General features: G+C 36.0%; 1 protein-coding gene across 1 annotated transcript; it reads left to right on the top strand.

The window, feature by feature from the left end:
- Window positions 1-1,452: 1,452 nt before the first annotated feature.
- On the top strand, window positions 1,453-18,726 carry GABRA6 (gamma-aminobutyric acid type A receptor alpha6 subunit). The gene is made up of 9 exons (XM_029942909.1): window positions 1,453-1,841; window positions 2,036-2,154; window positions 2,735-2,802; window positions 4,718-4,938; window positions 5,023-5,105; window positions 5,410-5,553; window positions 5,964-6,116; window positions 8,176-8,435; window positions 17,292-18,726. The coding sequence occupies exons 1-9, from the start codon at window positions 1,804-1,806 to the stop codon at window positions 17,565-17,567; spliced, it is 1,362 nt and encodes a 453-aa protein (XP_029798769.1). The 5' UTR covers window positions 1,453-1,803; the 3' UTR covers window positions 17,568-18,726.
- Window positions 18,727-21,196: the final 2,470 nt, after the last annotated feature.

The raw sequence follows: 21,196 nt of genomic DNA, 5'->3' as shown, positions 1-21,196 counted from the left end.
AAAAAAGAAATGTATTGTGTCATCATCTGGAGAAGTTTAGAGTGAAAAGAAGAAGAAAACATATGGAAACAAAGTCCTGCAATGAAAAAGAGAAGATTTTAGGTGTGTTTAGCTTAAATTTGAGAGGACATGATACATATCTTTGTTTAAATGGTTGCTATGTAGTCTTTCCCTGGCAAATCATCGTGTATAGTTTCAAAGGTGAGAGCTAGGACCAGGGGCAGGTTTAAGCTCAGCACAAGTAAGATAATGTGAGAAAACAGATGCTGGATACCACTTGCCAGGAATACTGGAAGGTGTCGGGGGTTTTGATGAATAACCAGAAAATCCCACACAAGTGTGAGATTCAGTAATCTTAAGAAAAAAAAAAAACTACTTCACAGAAATCTCCCAGTCTTTTCTTTTTTATATTGTTTCTTCTTAGTCAGAGCTAATTTATTGAAATATTCCACAAATAACTTATGTCATGCCTTCAGAAATGACTCTTAAGACTGTGTTATGTGTCTGCAATAGTAACGATCACCTTTGTAATATTTAGATTCTGAAGCTACAGACTGTGAACTGGGTGACTGCCATGTAGATCTGGCAGGAAGTTGGTGATGTGAGACCCTTGCTTCTATTTCTTATGTTCCTGAATTGCTATTTAAATATATATATGTATATATACACTTATATATCAGAGGGGAGATTCACAATGCTTTTCTTTACTGCCATTAAAAATTTTTTATTTAAAGATTAAAATTTTAAGGCTTAAAAGGATTTCCTTTCCTCCAACTTCCATCTACCAGACTAGGTAGAGAATGCTATCTCTTCATTCAAACATTTCTCTGTTGACCTGTGGCAAGCCTAATAAAATGGTACCAGCAACATCAGCATTAACCATATCCATGGATGCTTTATTCTTACAGTATTTCTACATGAGAAACCTTAATCAGCTATTTCCAGATATTGTCTCTTATGAGCAGCATCCGTGAAATTGGCCAGGTTTCTAAAGATAGTGGTAGGACCCATTTATGTCTTAGCTTGAGATGACATATTTTTGACAGTAAGAATAAGTAAAATACTTAAACAAACAAAACAAGCAAATAAATCAAACAAACCAAACAGAAAACATTAGCCCAACAGCAAGATGACCAGGAGCTGTTCTAATGTATTGAAAGTGCTTTCCAATGAATAATGATGGGCAATTTTAAATGTGGAGGAAAGTTGAATCTGATGCAATAATGCTGATGAAATCAGAAAGATAATCCAAAAGGATCTCAATATTGTTAGACTTTTTTAAGCAGTAAGAGCTGTGTCAGAATTCTTCTGTGAACCACAGAAATAATAAATGCTGAACCCATTGGAACATAATCTCAATCAGCAAGATGCCACAGCTTTCCAGATTTCCTCACAGGGACCTGCTAATTCCATGCCAAAACTAGCAGTGGATTTCTTCCTTCTAATCTCCCCTAATGCCTTATTCAATTATTGTCACTGCTCTCCGACCATACACTTTCCCTTCAGACTCTCGTTTCCCAACTGAGTCCACCAGAAGAGCCTGAGTGTCCATTAGGATGTAGTCTAGGACCACCAGCCACCTTGTTCCGCATGAAAAGGCAGAAACGAGAACAAGAGAGCTAAGGGAACCTTCAAAGTTTTGCTGGTAACCTCTTCATCTACGGATTACAGGCTGGATGCAAATAGGAAAAAGAGATATGAGGGATCTGGAAGATTACTCTAGTTGATTGGCAAAGGAGAGCTTGTTAGGAGGGAGGAGAACCCAGGAGGAGGGTGAACTAGGTCACTGCAGTGCCCTGCAGGATGGCGTCGCCTCTGCCCTGGCTATACATTATTCTATGGTGAGTAACATTTTGTTTTTTCCCTTCAGCACTAAGGAAAGTGAAAGCACACAACCCCTGGGTTACTTCTATACCAAATTATGGAAGAAGCCTAGGTGGTGTGGCATGCATTTGTGGTGGAATATATGAGGGTGGATTGGACAACCTATTTTCTCTGAGGCTGGGAGTAAGGATCATTGACTGTCTACTAACAGGGTAGAAAATACCCTAGGAAAACTTGAAGATGAAGGAAACTTCTACTCAGAAAACATCAGTCGAATCCTAGACAACTTGCTTGAAGGCTATGATAATCGTCTGCGGCCGGGATTTGGAGGTGAGAGGCAGTGTCCCTACTAGTCAAAACAGCTCTCTTTTTGCTGATTTAAGATCCAGAGGATTTAGAAAGATAGCAGAGTGGTAAAGTGCAGGGGTACTGGGAGAGGCTATGCATTCCCATTGGGTCTCAGTCCCTTCCTCTGTTTGTGACCTTTTATGAACATTATTTGAACCCTCTAAACCTCATCTTCCTCAATTGTAGTGTGGTGTATTAACAGGGCTTGCCTCATAGACTTGTGTTAGTATGGAGTGATATTCTTTATGTAAAGCACTTTTCTTAACATTTGTTCCATTAAAGCTTATCAAGATATGTTAGTTATTGTTATAGTTTTTATTAGAGAATTAACTTAGTTCTCTTGCATTCCTTAAATTCCCCCAAATTGACTGAAAATTTTTCAGAATAATGCAACTGGTATAAGTTTTCAGAGTTGAAAAACCCAAGGGCTCCTGCTACTGAGATTGCTTTAGGAAAGGTTGCAGATTCTGACCATGACAAGGGACTTATTGGTAGGTCATTAAGTGTAGTCTCCTTATCATCACTGGTGATAATTTCCCCCATTCTTCCTGGCTATTTTCAGGTGCTGTCACTGAAGTCAAAACAGACATTTATGTGACCAGTTTTGGGCCCGTGTCAGATGTGGAGATGGTGAGTGAGCTCTGAGTGAGGGTAGTTTTACTTAGTGGAGGGAGGGCAGAGTCCCGGAACTAACAGTATTGGGCATTGTTACCAAGCTTGGCTCCAGAGTCCTAATACAATATGTGTGCTCATGCCGGGAGGTCATGGCCATTAGAGCGGATTCCTGGCTTAATCTCCCTCACATTTCACTACTCCGCTTCGACGCTTTAACGTAAGGAGCTCTTTAAAGGTGATATCCGCCCTTCTGGCCACATATCATACACCAATTCTTTTCTGCAAAGATGAGATTTTCCCCATCTTTATGAAGTCCTGGTAAATTTTTAGAGTAGACAGAAGAAAGACGAACACAGATGATATGCCATGTAAGAGTATATTGAGAATATCTATGAAACTTAAAATGCAGCTATTTTCTGTAGCACATCATTCTCAGCATATTTTACTAAAACAGTAAAGAGCATCATTTGGAAAGGCTAGTGTGTTGTACCTGCTGTGTTACGAATGGACCAGTAGGTGTTCTGGGAACTCTTTTCCGGGTACAGATGGCTGTAGGATTTGTAAGACAGTATTTATAGTAAGTGGCAATGAAAATCTGAACTAGTCTTCTAGAACAAAGTGTGTCATGATATTTTTTCATAGTTCTCAGGTACTATCGCCCCCTAAAAGTAAAATATAAATACTAAGATTGAAGTAAAAATAAATTTTTAAATAGTTGCCTCATTCATTAGAAAAATGGAACTGTGGATAAGTAGTAATTGGAGACATTTTATCTTCTGCTTTTTGAGTTGACAAGAAAAAAAAAGCAAGAAGGGAAGAAAAGAAAAATGAAGTAGTACAAGAGAAAAGGAAAGGGGGAGGGAGGGGGAAAAAGTAAGAAAGAAAACAGGGAAGTGAAGGAGAAGGAGGAGGACTTTATTTAAGAGATAAATGTATTAAGACTTGAAAGAGGGGGTGTCAGCATTATCCTGAATCCTCAATTATTTTATATCATATTTTTTATTGAGTACTGACTCACCTGCAGAGTAAATAACCACAACCATATTATACTATATTATAAAAGTCTGGGGAACACTTGGCACTTCATTTTATGTATGTGTCTCATTTTTAAAGTATATTTGTATAGTGGATATCAGTTATACCCTGGACCATTATTATATAAATATATTGTATGTCAAATTATACTTTTCACCACTTGTAATAATAGGTCTCATAATATAAAAAGTAGGTAAAGCAATTATTGGCAATATTTTGATATACTTACAAGCTGTTATTTATTACTGACTTTTGCAATGGCCCTCATCATAATTCTTATTTCTAATGTTATTTGATAAGAGCCACAAATTAAAACTCAAAATTCAAATTATGAATACTTAAATGATCCTCTGAGTAATTGTGGTAACATTTGCTTTTACATTCCCTGAGAATAATATAAAATAATTTTGATGTACAGCCAGAGTACACTTATCAAGTAAAGTTTGTCTATTCTTGGAAGTTTACTAAATAGTACCAGGGTTCCTGGAGACAAATGCGGACAAGACATTGAGGGGAATGGTTAGACTAACTGATGGTAGGAAGGCCAACACAAAACCTAGACTGTGAACCTTTTCATATTTTTCTTCTAAGCTAATGAAGGCAAATTGATAGGCCAATAGATGGAGAGGTGGATGACTAATAGCAAGGAGAAAGAATGTAGAAGAGGGTCAAGGTGGAGGAGGGAGGTTTACACAACACAATACTATCTTTTATAATAATATTGCAAACTTTGAGTTTGAGAAAAATAACATGCTGAAATAATTTTTCTGGTAGGCTATTGTCATAAAAAGTTGCTTTATTTCTTAAATTTTAGAATTGGGAATATAAACTAGTAAGTCAACTATTCTTAGTAAACTATCTCCCCAGCTCACATGAATATCTTATTTTTTTTTAGGAATATACAATGGATGTTTTCTTCCGCCAGACTTGGATTGATGAGAGGTTGAAGTTTGGGGGGCCAAGTGAAATTTTGAGTTTGAATAACTTGATGGTCAGTAAAATCTGGACACCTGATACTTTTTTCAGGAATGGCAAAAAATCAATTGCTCACAATATGACAACCCCTAATAAACTCTTCAGAATAATGCAGAATGGAACCATTTTGTACACTATGAGGTGAGGTTTCCATAATTCAATTTCCTCTATGCAAATCATTTGTCCATCATGCTAACTCAGAACTATTTATTTCAATGTCCTTAGGCTTACCATCAATGCTGACTGTCCTATGAGGCTGGTTAACTTTCCTATGGATGGACACGCTTGTCCACTCAAGTTTGGGAGTTGTAAGTTATAAAAGGCTTCTGAGAGCCAAATAATGCATTCAAAATGTACAATTATTTGATTATAGTCAGAGACTGGGAAGCAAAAGAGAAATGTTACTATGATACTCTCACTGTGATTCCAGGAATATACTTGCTTAATCATGTCTATTAATCTTATAAATAGTCAGAGACTTTAGTCACCCAGAGTAAAGAAAACAATTAAAGAAAATTTATGTTTGTATTTTCTTTTTATATGGGCAAGATTTGCTTTGAATAAGAAAAACACAACTAGTCAGATTCACTGCTATTTGTTTAAAAAATTCAGATGCTTACCCCAAAAGTGAAATCATATATACATGGAAAAAAGGACCACTTTACTCAGTTGAAGTCCCCGAAGAATCTTCAAGCCTCCTCCAGTATGATCTGATTGGACAAACAGTATCTAGTGAGACAATTAAATCTAATACAGGTAAGAATTAGACCAGCTCATGAATATAATCCAGCAAGGTGACTCCAATGCACATTTTCAAAGTATCTATTTCTTTCTTCTCTGCATTAGCTATCTTCAGCAATGCTTGCTGTTTTGAAGTGATGAGTAGCTTTCTTTAAAATTGATTTTGCAACCATGTGCATATAAAGATGTGTGTAACCTTGGGATGAGTAGTTTTCTATGTATATGACACAAAGAACACCACCCAAAACAGTGAGCCCATAAATCTATCATCCACTGATTAAGTATCTTTGTCATACATTGAAATATGCCTTTGTTTGTTTTCTTCCAGCTCATGTTAATTTAAAGATCTGCAAGATTTATTTCCAGCTGCATTCTTTTTGCACACTGTCAAGAGCAATAATACTGATATACGTGTCTTCCAACAGGTGAATACGTAATAATGACAGTTTATTTCCACTTGCAAAGGAAGATGGGCTACTTCATGATACAGATATACACTCCTTGCATTATGACAGTCATTCTTTCCCAGGTGTCTTTCTGGATTAATAAGGAGTCTGTCCCGGCCAGAACTGTCTTTGGTATGCTTCATTCTTTGGTTATACTTCACTTATCCTCCCGCAATTATTACTTGGGTATTTTAGGTGAATATTCAGACTAGTGCACTTTTTCAATCCACAAAGGAGATAGACTCCTGTCTTATTCAGGCATATGTATTACATAATGACCCTTACATTATCCCAAGCTGTGTGGTAAATCCACAAGAAATTTGTCTCAGCAAGAATTCTAGCTAGATTCCTGTGACTTTCATGTGCCCTATTAAGGAGGGGTTTTTTTTTCATTTTCTTCTTCTTCTTCTTCTTCTTCTTCTTCTTCTTCTTCTTCTTCTTCTTCTTCTTCTTCTTTTTCTTTCTTTCTTTCTTTCTTTCTTTCGTCCGTCCGTCCGTCCGTCCGTTCTTTCTTTCTTTCTTTCTTTCTTTCTTTCTTTCTTTCTTTCTTTCTTTTTCTTTTAAATCTCAGTATGTTTGGGTGGCTCAGTCAGTTAAGCTCCTAACTCTTGATTTGGAATCAGGTCATGATCTCCTTGTTCATGAGTTCAAGTCCTGAGTGGGGCTCTCTCCCTTCCTTTCCCACTCTCTCTTGCTCTCTTGCTCTAAAAAATAAATAAATGAACATTAAAAAATTAAATAAAATCTTAATTTGCTTTTCCATAACTAAGGAAGAGCAGAAAAGTAAAACTGACATGTAAATACATGAAAACAAAGGCTAAGATATTGAACCCTGGTACATAAATTATATCTAATATATAAATTAAATTTTGCTTTTATTAGATTGAACTGTAAAAAGTTGTCTTTTTCTAGATCTAAAAATAGTTAAATATAACCAATTTCCCATGGTTCAACATAAATAATGAGTTTCATTTATGGTATATAGAATTGCTATTAGTTTTGATGGAACAAAATGAAATGAGAAAGAGCTGTAACTGAAAATATAATCAATAACAAAATCCATTTTTTTCTGAGTTTTCATGATTATACATTTAGAAATTCATAGAGGAGACCTGAGTTGAATTTAAATCTCAGATGGATTTTGACTTTCTAATTTATTATATTAAAATAGATCTCCTTCTGCAAATTATAAAAGATATCTATATAATGATGTTGACCATCTTGAAATTACATAAATTCCCCAAGTATAATACAAGACAAAAAACTGCTGGCAACTCAATGATGAAACTCATGATATTTTACTTTAATAGCCAGCTAGAAATTTAAAAAATGAGGGACTTAATTTATGTTTACTATTCATACCAGATAGATTTCTTAAATATGATAATGGATATTATCATCTATTCAGCTAGACCAGGAATTCAAGGTTTTAGTTCTTACGTAATAATGATTTGCTTTGAGTTTTCTTAAGAAGTAAACAACTAGATGGGGCACCTGGGTGGCTCAGTCAGTTACGCGTCCGGCTTTGGCTCAGGCCACCATCTCACGGTTCGTGGGTTCAAGCCCCACGTCAGGCTCTGTGCTGACAGCTAGCTCAGAGCCTGGAGCCTCCTTTAGATTCTGTATCTCCCTCTCTCTCTGACCCTCCCCTGCTCACGCTGTCTCTCTCTGTCTCTCAAGAATAAATAAAAAACATAAAAAAAAGAAGTAAACAACTAGAATCATTTGTGAGTTAAACTTTACTATAGTTAAACTAGATCAAAACCAAAAATATTTTTTTATCAACTCCAGCGTAAATGTCACTGCACTGGGTATTGAAGGATACAAATATTTTAATACCTGTGACAGTAATTGTTAGAAATTATAAAACAACGATAACAGGGGCACCTGGGTGGCTCAGTCGGGCAAGCGACTGACTTTGGCTCAAGTAATGATCTCACGGGTTTGTAGGTTCAAGCCCCACGTTGGGCTCAGTGTTGACAGCTTAGAGCCTGTAACCCCATTCAGATTCTGTTTCCTTCTCTCTCTCTGCTCCTCCCCTGCTTGTGCTCTCTCTCAAAAATAAATAAACATAAAAAAAACCCCAAATAACAAAAATTACAGACTGTTTAATCTACTGACACATTGTCATTTGATGTTATTATCAGATGCCAAATGCTAATACTGCATTTCTCATTCTTTTTCACTTTAGGGATTACCACTGTTTTAACCATGACCACATTAAGCATCAGTGCCCGGCACTCCTTGCCAAAAGTGTCATATGCAACTGCCATGGACTGGTTTATAGCTGTTTGCTTTGCTTTTGTCTTCTCTGCTCTTATTGAATTTGCGGCTGTCAATTACTTTACCAATCTTCAGACACAGAAGGCCAAGAGGAGGGCACAGGTTGCAGCCTCATCCCCAATGACAATATCAAAAGCGACTGAACCCTTGGAAGCTGAGATTGTTTTGGTAATTGTTTACTTTTCTAATGTTACTGACCAATTAGGAAAAGGCAGCCAAATAGTGATCAGAAATAGCTAAATAGTCCAAAAATACTATTAGTTGAGTGCAAGTTACATAATTCTGGCTCTAAGGTCAACTTCTTTTCCAACTTCAAAGAAAAAAAAAAAGCAGCAATCCTTCATTTATCTTTGCTCTAAGCTTTTGCCTTTCTTTTTTTTTATCATCCTCACTGGTACTAACAGATTCCATGCTCTCAGAGGAGATGAGAAAATTCTCCTCAGCCTTTAGATGTTTCCTTTGAACAGGTTTACTTCTACCAACTAGAGAGAATGAAGTGAAAAAAAAGTACCTAATGAAGCTTTAGAGTCTGAGGGAAATAAACAGGGACTCCTATAGAATGGAGAATTTTTGTTAGAAATCTCCCTGCTGCTTCATTTCATGAAGGCAAGATGTGAATATTAGGTTCTATGAATACTGAGTCATAAGCAAAGCTTTTGATATACATGAAAACATTCTCATGTTCATATTTGTATGTTAAATGCATATATCCTACCCTGTTTTTATTAAAAGACTTAATAATCAGTGAAAATACCTATAAAATTCAGTTTAGATTTTCTGTGGCTAAGGTCTGGTATTCAAATGTTTTGTGAAAAAGAAATAAATGATAGCATTAATAATTCAAGAATCATAAATGTGCCCCAAAATTTCAGTTTCACATGAGTAAATTTTCACATCAGTTCAACTATGCACATTTTTAGTGGATTATAGAATTGATTGACAAATATATTTTTATGTCAATGCAAATTCTAAATAGTCATTCTTGAAAACAAGAAAATTTTGCTTCATAACATTGAGTACTACAAACACTTTGAACTAAAACATGTCTTTATAACCAATTCTTGAAACCATTCCAAAATCACAGAACCACATGCAGACCGGCTAATGCTTGGTTACAAAGCTATGTGTGTTTTACCTCTCAAATACTCAGGGGTATTATGGGGTAAAAAGATGATACTTTCTTATTAAAACATCTCCTTTGATATACTGAGAAACTTATTTGAGAATCTATTTTCTCCAAGGGTAAGATAAAATAAGATATAATTTAAAGATTTTGCTTCTTAAATTAGCTCTCATTAAAAAGAGTTTACCATCTAGTGATCCAGACTAACTACCTCTGCTTACAAATCAAAAACAGTGTCTCAGAGAGGGAAAATGTTAGTTACTACTTGGGAGGAAAACTAGGAATTAATTCCAGAAGTCCTGATACCTGCCAGAGGCAGAGGCCATCCCCTCCCCAACAATTTCTCAAAGGTTAAAATATAAAAGAGTGCATACACACAAGATAAAACATTTTCAGAAAGTGAGGTCGTTAATGTTGTTTTCTTTATATAAATGTTTCAAAAGGCCACAAAAATATAAATTTTATAGCAAAAAGATGCTAGTATGAAGACTCAGTCCAAAACACTTGAAATAATTTTTTTAGAAAATATTTTTAGAATTAGTTTATAAAAATAAATGATATTTATAAACTATCTCTATTTATGTAGATATATAATCAATATATTTCCCAATGGCCCTTTATTATCTTAACACATATCTGTAGCAGAAAAAAAATTAATATTTACCAGAATTCAGTGTAACAGTTTCCTTTGAGAAATGCAATTAAAATGAAAAGAGAAATTCATGAAAAACAGGATAAAAATAACTCCAATGATTTTGAATGTGTTCATGGATCTGATGTTGAGATAAAAAGAAAGACGAACTTTCTTATTCAACACTTTTGAAATATGGATCACTGAGAGAAATATGACTTCAAGTCCTTCAAGAAAGTATGGAGTTAACATTCCCTCTATTATTTTAAAGGTATAATTTATTAATAAGATGGAATTTAAGATCTCAAGTCTTCATATAAGCTATCTTATGACTCTAAAATAGCAACCTATAATGAACAGGTCCTTTGGGAAGCTGGATAAAAAAAAATGCATTTTAAATCATCTCAAAGTTGACTGCAAGTTGACTTTTTTCTTAGGAAAAATTTTATTTCTAAACCTGGTTCCATTAAAAGTATTTTAAGGCAATGAAAAGCTGCACTTGTTTCTAAAAGTCTAGGTTAAAGAGTAAAAATAAGAATAAAAGCTAAAATAAGCAAACCTAACCATACAAACCTTGTAGGTATCAAAAATAAATATAGATGATTACATAGAACATTTACATTTTATTTATTCATGTCAAACTTTGGCAATTGCCTTATATAATGTAGAGAAACAAACATAAATTACACATTTGCAATTTATACAACACAACGGTATATTATGATTCCCAGGTCATTTTTTCTTTCAAATGCCATGACATTTAAAAACTGCTATTCAGTTGTAATCAAAGTAACATTATTTGAGTAATTTGGACATTGAAATAGAAAACCAATGTGGTGAGGGTGAAATAAAATTATGTGCTTAGATATTTCATGTGATTCTAAGTTTATAGTTTAATGTTTTCATTGCTTTTCACATACAACTACTTAGAATGAACATAGGAAAAAATTTATCACTTTGATTTTGACCTTGAAATTTAATATAATAATGACAAAAAAATATCTCAAGATTTTTAAATGTAGTACTCAAACCCGAAGAGACAACTAAACTAAATCCTCAGAAGTGCTCTGTTGACTAATGATCTTTCTGGTTTTGAGGCATTTGGAAGTAGATTCTGGGTTTTTTCTCCCTTCTTCCTTCCTTCCTTCCTTCCTTCCTTCCTTCCTTCCTTCCTTCCTTCCTTCTCTTTCTTTCTTTCTTTCTTTCTCCTTTTTTTTAGATTTTGAGAAGAAATTGTCCACATTTTCTTTCTTGTTTATATGGTATCTTCCTTATTTTTATCTGGCATGCTATGTTGGCCTTAGAGAGTTATTGTTATCTTCATGTTTCATAAATTATTATGTGTCTAGGGTATATTTATTCTGTGTGTAAGACCAAGTTTGGACCTCAATCAATTTTTGGATGTTTTGCTAGTTTCCTTATTATTTTAATGGTCTAAGCCCTTATTCCTGTGTTCCTAAAAATAAATTCCCCCCACTCATCAACACATCCAATGTGACTTTTCTTCTTCACAGGAGGTGTGATGTTCTTAGTAAATTGTCTACAAACAAAATTGTCCAAAATTTCATTAGTCAGGATGATAATTATAGTTATACTCATTACATTGTTTATTTACTTATTTTTTTTCTTTTAATCCGCTACCCATTTATTGAATACCTATGTATTCATTGAACTATTCATACCACAAAACTTGCTCAATGTTTTTATGTTCCATATCCTTTGTAGAATTCTGCGGATACATTAGTGAATGACATCAATAGGACCTCTTCCCTCATTAGCTTCTTGTTCAACAGGAAGAAAAACAAACCAGTGAGCCATTATGACACATTGTGATAAAGGCTGTGGTTAGAGATGGTTAGGATAAGCCTGGCCCTGTTCTAGAAACACTAATTCAATTGCTAGAAACTTATGCATAGAGAGAAAAATAAGACATTTTATGTCCTTTCTATAATTCCTTACAAGGTTGGGATGATCTGCTGAGCCATTATCATGTTGTCCTCCACTGCGTAAAGATATATGTAGCATAGAATAATGAAAGATTTAATCCCACATTCCAAATATTGCCAAGATTTCCTTGAATACTATCATTACTCTGGAGAGCTTAAGGTGGAAGTTAAGTTCCTCAGAGACTCTGAGTCCCTTCACCATGGTTATGCTATTGCATAAGTTATAAAGAGAGTAAGGTGGGTTCGATGAGGGGTGTAGGTGGTTAGTCCTTTCCCCCATACCCTCTATCAAATCCCCATCCAATATTCCCTGCTCTACCTTTTAAGCATTCCAGTATGGTTTCCAGACATGTGCGCCACACCAGTGACCCACAAGATTGCTGCCAATAAGCTGCTATTTTATAGAAATTCTAGAATCATCTCTGTCCCAATTCTACCAGCTATTATGTAGATGCAAAAAAAATTGATGGAGTTTTATTTCTTCCATAATAATTAATATACTAGTTTTTATTTTTTAATGTCAAGTACTAAAAGTTTTCAAAAATGTTTTCTCTTGGGGGCCTGGGTAGCTCAGTCAGTTAAATGTCTAACTCTTCAACACAAGTCATGATCTCACAACTTCTAGAATTGAGCCCCACATTGGGCTCTGCACTGTGTGTGGAGCTTGCTTAAGATTCTTTCTTTCTGTTTCCCTCTACTCCTCCACCACATGTGCGCGCTCTCTCTCTCTCTCTCTCTCTCTCTCTCGCTCTCTGTCTCTCTCTCTCTCTCTGTCTCTCTCTCTCTCTCTCTCATCCTCAAAAATATTTTCTTATATTTGGTGCCGTGTTTGCTGGTTCTAAAAACAGATGCTTTGTTTGTCCCTTGAGTAATGCAACCCTGGTTAGAATATCTCTCTTGTGAGGTAACCCATTGCCCCCCCCCTTTAAGATATTAGAATGAATGAATGTCATATCAAACTGGCTTTAACTATGTCCCAAAAGTCTTATCCTTACATCAAATAACTGACTGTCATAAAGTCCAGTTTGACTTAAAGTACCTTTGCAATGTGCATTACTTAAAACAAAGCAGTACTCTATAAATATCCAGAGCAGGATGGCATTCAGCAGCAGGGGAGCCCTGGAAAAATTCAAAACCACAGGTGTTCCACTGAAAACAGTGACAGCCCCAAGCTGAGCCCTCATCTGGACTCTGACAAAAACCTATTTTACCATCAGCTGAAGCTGCTGGGCTTACAATAGAGCAGGCGGGGTCTGATGCAAACCTGTATCTTGAATGGCTTGCAAAATTGGCTTTCTTTTCATTTCAGAAATTCAGTGTGATTCTTCTAAATTGGAGTCCAGTTTCCTGTACTGCCAATTCCCAATTATGCAGGAACTGATTATCCAGCATGTGGGTTAGACAAGCCTCTTGCATTTCCTTGAGCATATTATATTTGCTGCCTGCTAGAAACATCCCCCAATCACTGCTGGGCAGTGAGATAGCTGTGACTCTAAATCAGTGATACTCAGCAGTAGGTGACTTTTCTCCCCAGAGAATATTTGGCAATGTCTGGAGATATTTTTAGTTGTCACACCTTTAGGGAGTGGGATGCTACAGGTATCTTGTGAGAAGAGCCTCTCATGATGAACAAGACAATCCTCCATTACAAAGAAGTATCCTACCCAAAAGGCCAATATTTCTGTGGTTGGGAAACCATGCCCTGAATCTTAAAGCTGATGAGTGGAAACCATAAAAATGATTAAGAGTGTGATCGTTAGCATCACAGGCACTGCCAGTTATTGTGTAAACTTCCTGCTTAAGCCTTCATTTGCTCATCTTTAAAATGACTATAATATTATTACTTTATAGATTGTTTTCTAAGAATAAGGAAAATAATGCATGCAAAGTGCCATGCAGTGCTTGTCAATGGTAAGTGTTTAGATATGGTACTTACAATATATTATGAAATGACATACTAAAATATAATGTAAAACAATCATAAAACTTTTCATTTTCTTCTCTCTGCCTGACTAAGAAATGCTGGAAATGTTTAGATTTTCATTCATTTGTTGAATCAGCATATGCTTATTAAGAATATACTATGTTCTGTGCACTGGCTAGGCACTGTGGAGCACTTATACTTAAGAATAATGAGCCCTGTGAGGCGCCTGGGTGGTTCAGTCAGTTAAACATCCGACTTCGGCTCAGGTCATGATCTCATGGCTCATGAGTTCAAGCCCCACATCTGGCTTTATGCTGACATCTCAGAGCCTGGAGCCTGCTTCAGAATCTATGTCTCCCTCTCTCTGCCTTTTCCCTGATTGCACTCTATCTTTCTCTCCAAAAATAAATGAACTTTAACAAGAATTTTAAAATAAAAAATATATCCCCTCTACCAATAAGAGGATCTCATGTCAGGAAAGGAGATAAGGCACAATAATATTTAAAAGGAATAATGTAAGAACATTATAAAATCTAAGTAGGCAAAAAAGTGTTCTCTAACATCTTTTAATAACACCCTATCTAATATCTATCCATCTATCTATAAATATATATCTTTCATATTTTCTCAAAAATTTTTAAAGATATGAAAAACCTTACTTTAAAGATGGGAACTTCATATAGTAGGTAAATAGTACATATGTAATTGCAATCTAGGGCTTTCTAACACTTCTGTCTTCTTAACTCTTCAGCAAGCCTACATAGAGATTGTTTGAAGAAGTAGATGAGGAAAGGGGAAATATTTATTTCCAGGCAAATATCATTAAATTTTTCATGGTATTTGGTTTTAAGTGATGTTGCTTAACTCTGGACAAAGATCATTTGGTAATTCTTAGCAAGTTATGTGTGACACTGCCAAAAGAGTGACAAATAACATTTTGCTCCTACAGCTCTAAAGAGGGGAAGATAACATAATGCCTTACATGTTTATGGCAGATTATGTTTTGTAATCATTTTTTGTCTCAGTGAAATTTTTTATGTCTGCCTTGTTTCTCCTTAAGAAGAGAAATGAACACAGGCAATGCATGCCATTAAAAATCAAGATGAGTTTAAAAAGAGAATCTGATCAAAAGGCTTGCCCTCTTTCTTCATCATGAACCTTAGAAATTGTACTAGAGTAAAATATTTTAATGTTCTATTTATCTGGGAGGAGGATAACTCTTTTCGGAAAATGCAACAGGATTACATTTTGCTCTTTCACGTAGAGAATATTTCAATAACATATTTAATGGCTGAAAATTTGAATTAGAATCTGAGATACATGATAGAAAGCTCTTGAAAGAAGTTACTATGTTTATTTCCTAAGACAGGAAGCATACATTGAGACCACTACTCTAGTCCTATCCACACATTGACTGGTGACCCTGGGCACAGTAGTCCTCATCTGTCATGTTTTTATTAGACAGTGTCACTTATTTCCTAAGATCAGCAGACTGAGACCTCTACTATTTTAAATTATCTTCTACCCCCAAGACGTATGATTAATTTAATTCTGTCCAGAGTGCCCAGCACAATACTGTAACAATACCTAACAAAAAAGGTATTTTTTCCCTTGGATTTCAACATGAGCATGAGAAATAAGACTTGACTATAGAGACTCATTTTTGTTTTTGGTGACGAGATTTTTCCGATGGCCTCTAAAAGCACACTGGGCTTGAACTCTCAATGATGACTATTATTATTTAGATACTCAATAAATTCCATGGCAAATCAAACAGTAAAATTCAGGAGAGGAATAGAGAGAGAAGAGGTTCTTGAAATTGTTGTTTCTTGCACTCCAAATGTCACCACATCGGCAGGTCATTCTGGTCCTGTGGCTCAACTAGCACAGGGGAGGCAGCTGCCTCATCCTGTTGCCGCGGGGTTGCTGGCTAAAGCCACAGGAGTCTGCCCACGTGAGTAGCATACCCTGCCAGGCATCAAAGTGGTGATTTTGCTGCCAGAGAGAAAACAAGGCAGTTTTACAAGAGCAGAGATAACGTACAGCAAGTGTTCGAAGGCAGGGACCCAGCAAGGATAACCTGGCCACAAGAAGAGTCATTATTATAGGATGTAGACAAGAAAAGATACAAATCAGAGGAAGGCTCCCTACTCTACAACAGTATGAAAAGAATCTAAAGCAAACAGATTTAGAGTCTCTGAACTAGACCCAGTACTTCAGAGTAAAGACAAGCAAATGTGGGGATGATGAAATAAGCATTGAAATTGACCAGCGTAGGTTATTACTAGTTGCCAGCATAGCTGTGCGACTAATGGGAGAGTCATTTTCACCTCCACCCTCTGGATTTGGACTTCTCACCGAACAATTAATATGCTAAATATCTCTTTCAGGACAAAAGTTGGTTGTCTTCTGATTTCTAATGATAAAAAAAGAAAATGGAACAATTCTGAGGTCAGTCAATGAATCATTTTTTGATGACTTAGAACTGAGGGAGACCAGTGGAAAAGTCCTGAAAAGGAAGCAGAAAGCTCTCAATATAAACTTCTGGGCTTATCATACAATTTAATCCCATTTTCATCCCATACAATTTAAAGGTATTGATACCTTGTCACTGGCTTTGACGTACCCGAGCACCTTAATATTTTTTGTTGTTGTCATCTCAGCTGGTTCAATTTTATGCATGTGTGATGATAAGGATGTAGGCTAGAAGGATGATACCAAATAACTGAATTGCTATTTTTTCTTTTTTTAATGTTTATTCATTTTTAAGAGACAGAGTGCAAGTGGGGAAGGGGCAGAGAGAGAGAGAGAGAGAGAGAGAGAGAGAGAGAGAGAGAGAGATACAGAATCCAAAGCAGGCTCTAGGCTCTGAGCTGTTAGCTTAGGCCCAACACAAGGCTCAACCCACCAGCAGTAAGATCATGACCTGAGCAGAAGTCAGATGCTTAACCAACTGAGCCATCTAGAAGCCCTGCTATATTTTCTTGTGTTAACTAATTGTGCATATATTCCAAAATGAATTGCCAACTCATTGCCCACACTCATTGGCCTATAGGCTTATGCATCACCAGCAATCGTAAGTGGGCATATAAGCCTTTGTAATATGGTTCATCTCTTCCTAATAGCCCAATAGTCCACACACTTTCTGGGATGTGGAATACGTTTGGCATCAATTGCTGATGGATTAGATTATAGAATGTTGGATAGAAACAAATCTTTTTTTTTTGTTTGTTTTAACACTTTCTTGGAAAATTAGCATCTTCAAATACTATTAACAAACTGGCTAATATTTTATCTTACTTAGTAAGTAGTCAATAAATATCTGTCAGTGATAAAAAAAAAATGAATAACTAAGTAATCTCTTTTACCTGGGCTGACTATTTATGTCTTTTCCCTACAGCATCCTGATTCCAAGTATCATCTGAAGAAAAGAATCACCTCTCTGACCTTGCCAATTGTTCCATCCCCTGAGGCCAGCAAAGTCCTCACTAAAGCTCCTATCTTACAATCAACACCTGTCACACCCCCACCGCTCTCTCCAGCCTTTGGAGGAACCAGTAAAATTGACCAGTATTCTCGGATTCTGTTCCCTGTTGCATTTGCTGGATTTAACCTTGTATACTGGGTAGTTTATCTTTCCAAAGACACAATGGAAGTGAGCAACAGTGTTGAATAGCTTGCAGCCAGGATAACTTCTATTCTATAAGTTCTCACTTTCTGAATTTTTAAAAATAGCATTAAGAATTGTGTGGATGCTTTTCTGAACATTGGAAACCTGTAACACATAGCTTTGAGTAAGCATGTATGGGCCAAAAAGCAATAATGTTACTCCTCAAAACTGGAAGTTGACGGTTGTTGAAAAATATGACTTTTCTATACGTTAGAGGAAAAATTTGTATGAGAATAAGATGCACTGAAGAAGAATTTGCTAATCTCTGTCCTTCAATATTCAATGTTTTAATTGTCACTGTGAATAACATTAACCACAAAGATAAAATAAGAAATGCTGATACTTCCAAAGGTTGCCTTAAAATATATTTATTTTGTCTTAGTTGTCAAAGAGAGCAAAATATAAATAGTCTAAACATTTATCAATAGGTTAGTACCAGCATGTTGAAGGCCTTTGTGTTAGTAAAATGGTTTTCAGTGGCATTGTTAAGCCTGTGTTGAGCTTAGCCATTTGTTTTTAACCTTGCTGTGCTATTTTACCTCAATAAATAAATATATAAACAAACAAACATAAATAAATAAAGTATGCCTATGTATATACCTTTAGTTAAACTGCAATACAGTGGCGTTTTATCTCATTAGGGGCTTCTTAAAAAATAATATGCTCATCACAATTCCATGAAATTGTAGGAAAAAAAGGAGACTATAAGGAAACCTTGTTATATCATGACTGTGGTTATATCTCATATTTTCTACCTTTCTAAGTATGCCACTAAATAAAACAAAAACAAACGTGGTTCCCTGTATCTGGTTAATAACACTAAGGAAAAGAGTTTTCTTTTAAGTATGAAGAAATGAAGTGGCCACCGCTATGCAAAATTGGGTCCCCGGGGATTCTGACAGGGAGAAGGGATGGGACCCTGTTCTCAGTCATCTCGCTCTAAGCAAAGAGTTACATTTGTCTTCAAAGGGCCGAACTTTCATGTCTTTCCTACTTCACTCAACACACTTTCAGTTATAAGATGAATAAAACCTGAGCATCTAATGTATAATATGATAACTACAGTATAACACTGTCTTATTTAATTGAAATTTGATAAAAGAGTAGAATTTAAATGTTCTCAGCAAAAAAAAAAGGGAAATATGTGAGGTGATAGATATATTAATTGACTAACTCAGTGAGTAGAATCATTTCATAATGTATTCATATATCAGATTATCACATTGTACACTTCAAACACCTTGTGATTTTGTCAATTATACCTCAATAAAGCTGAAAAAATTAATGGGACTATTTTTCTTTTTATGCTATCACAGCTCTCCCTGGTGCTAACTCCAGCCATGTTTATCCCATACAGAATAATAGTCTTAGAGAAACAAGAACTAGGAGTAGAAAAAAGCATGTGATGTGGTTTGTCCAAATTGATAAGTCCTTCATCAGCTGTTGTTGGGGCTTAAATATCAACCTGAGCTGTAAATGCAGAAAAAAACGTTTTGAGATTACTACTCTTGAGTTAATACAGAAAAATGGGAAAATCTACAGCCTAACAAATTGCAAGTTAATTGAAATAGCTCTCTGCTAAAGGCGAGGAGACAGACAACTCCATCCAACATCTCCATTAACTAGCTCCCTGATCAAATCTCTTAGTCTCTGGGAGACTTCCTTCTATTCTCAGCTATAGGATGAGAGGGATGGATCAGATGCCCTTCAGAGGTCCTTCCATTTTGAACAATTTATGCTTATTTCATTCCTATTCCTTTTCTGTGGAAATTAAATTAGTCTAATTATATAGGGCCTGTCTCCGTTTTAGAAAGTACATTAAATACTAGGCAGAGGTTAATCATCTTATAAGCTATGTTATATCTAATCTCTTTCACAAGTCAGGAAAGTATATACCACTATTATCTTCCAGTTATTCCTTCCTTCCTTCCTTCCTTCCTTCCTTCCTTCCTTCCTTCCTTCCTTCCTTCCTTCCTTCTTTGTTCTTTCTTTCTTTCTTTCTTTCTTTCTTTCTTTCTTTCTTTCTTTCTTTCGAGAGTGAGGACAGTGGCAGTGGGGCTAGACGGGAGCAGTGGGAGAGGAAAAGAGAATCTTAGGCAAGCTCCACACCCAGATCAGAGCCTAATGCAGGGCTCAATCTTACAATATTGAGATCGTAACCTAAACTGAAATCAAGAGTCGGACGCTTAACTGACTGAGCCACCCAAGCACTCCAGTCTTCCATTTCAAATAAGAAACGAAGGTCCAGAGAAGATAACTAATTTTCTTCAAAAGCCAGAGTCACACCTATGTAGTGTGAGTCTGTAGCTTGTTCACACAACCGTAACATACATGTCCTTATCAAACCCAGTGTGACTCTATTCTTTAATACCCTCCAGAATTCTCTCATCTCATCTTTTATTTCCTGTAATAATTTCCTGGTGTTCTGACATCCTTCCTGCTCTTCCTCAGCATTCATTCTACATTTCACTGCAAAGGACATTATCTTCAGTCAGCATTTATGCTTAGAGCTGAAATAGATAAGTAAGACCAATTAAACTCATTAGATATTAGAGGCAGATTTCTCCCCAATAAAAGGATCTTAAATATTCACAAAATTATAAAGCTTCTGAAATGCTAAGAATTCTAGAGAAGACTATTTCTCAATGTATGTCATGGAATGGTGATAGAGGTTAACCGAAAATAAAAGCTTTTCTAGTCAAATAATTTGGGGAAAAATGTTGAATTAGAGTAAAATGGGTTTCTTTTCCACTGGGCTTCTCAGAACCTTTATTATGTTTGTGTACATTATAATTATCTCACAGACTGCTATAGTATTTAACATTTGCCAAATTCCCTTGACCATAAGTATTATTTTGCAGGGAGGAAGTGTTAAGACTAATATTCTCCAGAAAAAATTTGGGAAACACCACCTTAGGTATTATTTGTACAATCCTTCTACAACCACCCATCAGTTAAACAGGTAAGGAATTGAGTCTGAATGGGGACATTTATAAATTAAGACTTTATAAAACAGAAACCAGATTAGGTATTTCAATAAAGAGAACTTAATATAGAAGAAACTGATAAATGAGCAACATAGAGATATTAACTATAGGAGCAGGTACCAAAAGAAAGATGGTAGTGTTCATGGAGCCTAGAAAGTTAGGTAAGAGGCCTTCCAGAGCTGGACTCCATTATGTGAAGAGAGGACACCACCTGGATGGTGAAAGTAGCTCAGAGCCCAGAGAAGGAAATCCCAGCGCTGGGAATCAGACCTCCAAGGACAGGGTGCCACCTGCCTGATGCTGGAATCACAGCTAATCTGAGGAAGGTCACCTTGCGGCTGGGTCTCGGCTGTGAAGAGCACTTGCATATTTAAGATCAGCGCATAAGGAGGAGGTGCTGCTTCATGGCAACTGATAGCTTTGGGAGGCTGGCTCTGGAAATGCAAAGCACTGGAGACTCTAATCAACTGTTTTTTCAAGGTGAAGGATAGCATTAAAAGGTAAAACAAATTGATAGAAAGGAGAATGTTTCTTTCCCCTTTCACCTGTTTTCTAGTCTTTCTCCAGTGCCTTCTACTAGAAAACATGTCAGTGGCAGAAAGGAAATGAAAATTAAAGAGTTCCAGGCCCACCATCCCAAAATAGAGT

This window comes from Suricata suricatta, chromosome 6 (assembly GCF_006229205.1).
Source record: "Suricata suricatta isolate VVHF042 chromosome 6, meerkat_22Aug2017_6uvM2_HiC, whole genome shotgun sequence".
Classification (NCBI taxonomy): Eukaryota; Metazoa; Chordata; class Mammalia; order Carnivora; family Herpestidae; genus Suricata; species Suricata suricatta.
This window is presented reverse-complemented; position numbering and strand designations above follow the sequence as displayed.

What these genes read in the sequence shown, in the direction of transcription:
- GABRA6 (XM_029942909.1), top strand. Translation starts at nt 1,804, where the DNA reads ATGGCGTCGCCTCTGCCCTGGCTATACATTATTCTATG. An exon ending in TGGCTATACATTATTCTATG is followed by an intron (nt 1,842 to 2,035) that starts GTGAGTAACATT and finishes GTCTACTAACAG; the next exon opens with GGTAGAAAATACCCTAGGAA. An exon ending in CCCGGCCAGAACTGTCTTTG is followed by an intron (nt 6,117 to 8,175) that starts GTATGCTTCATT and finishes TTTTCACTTTAG; the next exon opens with GGATTACCACTGTTTTAACC.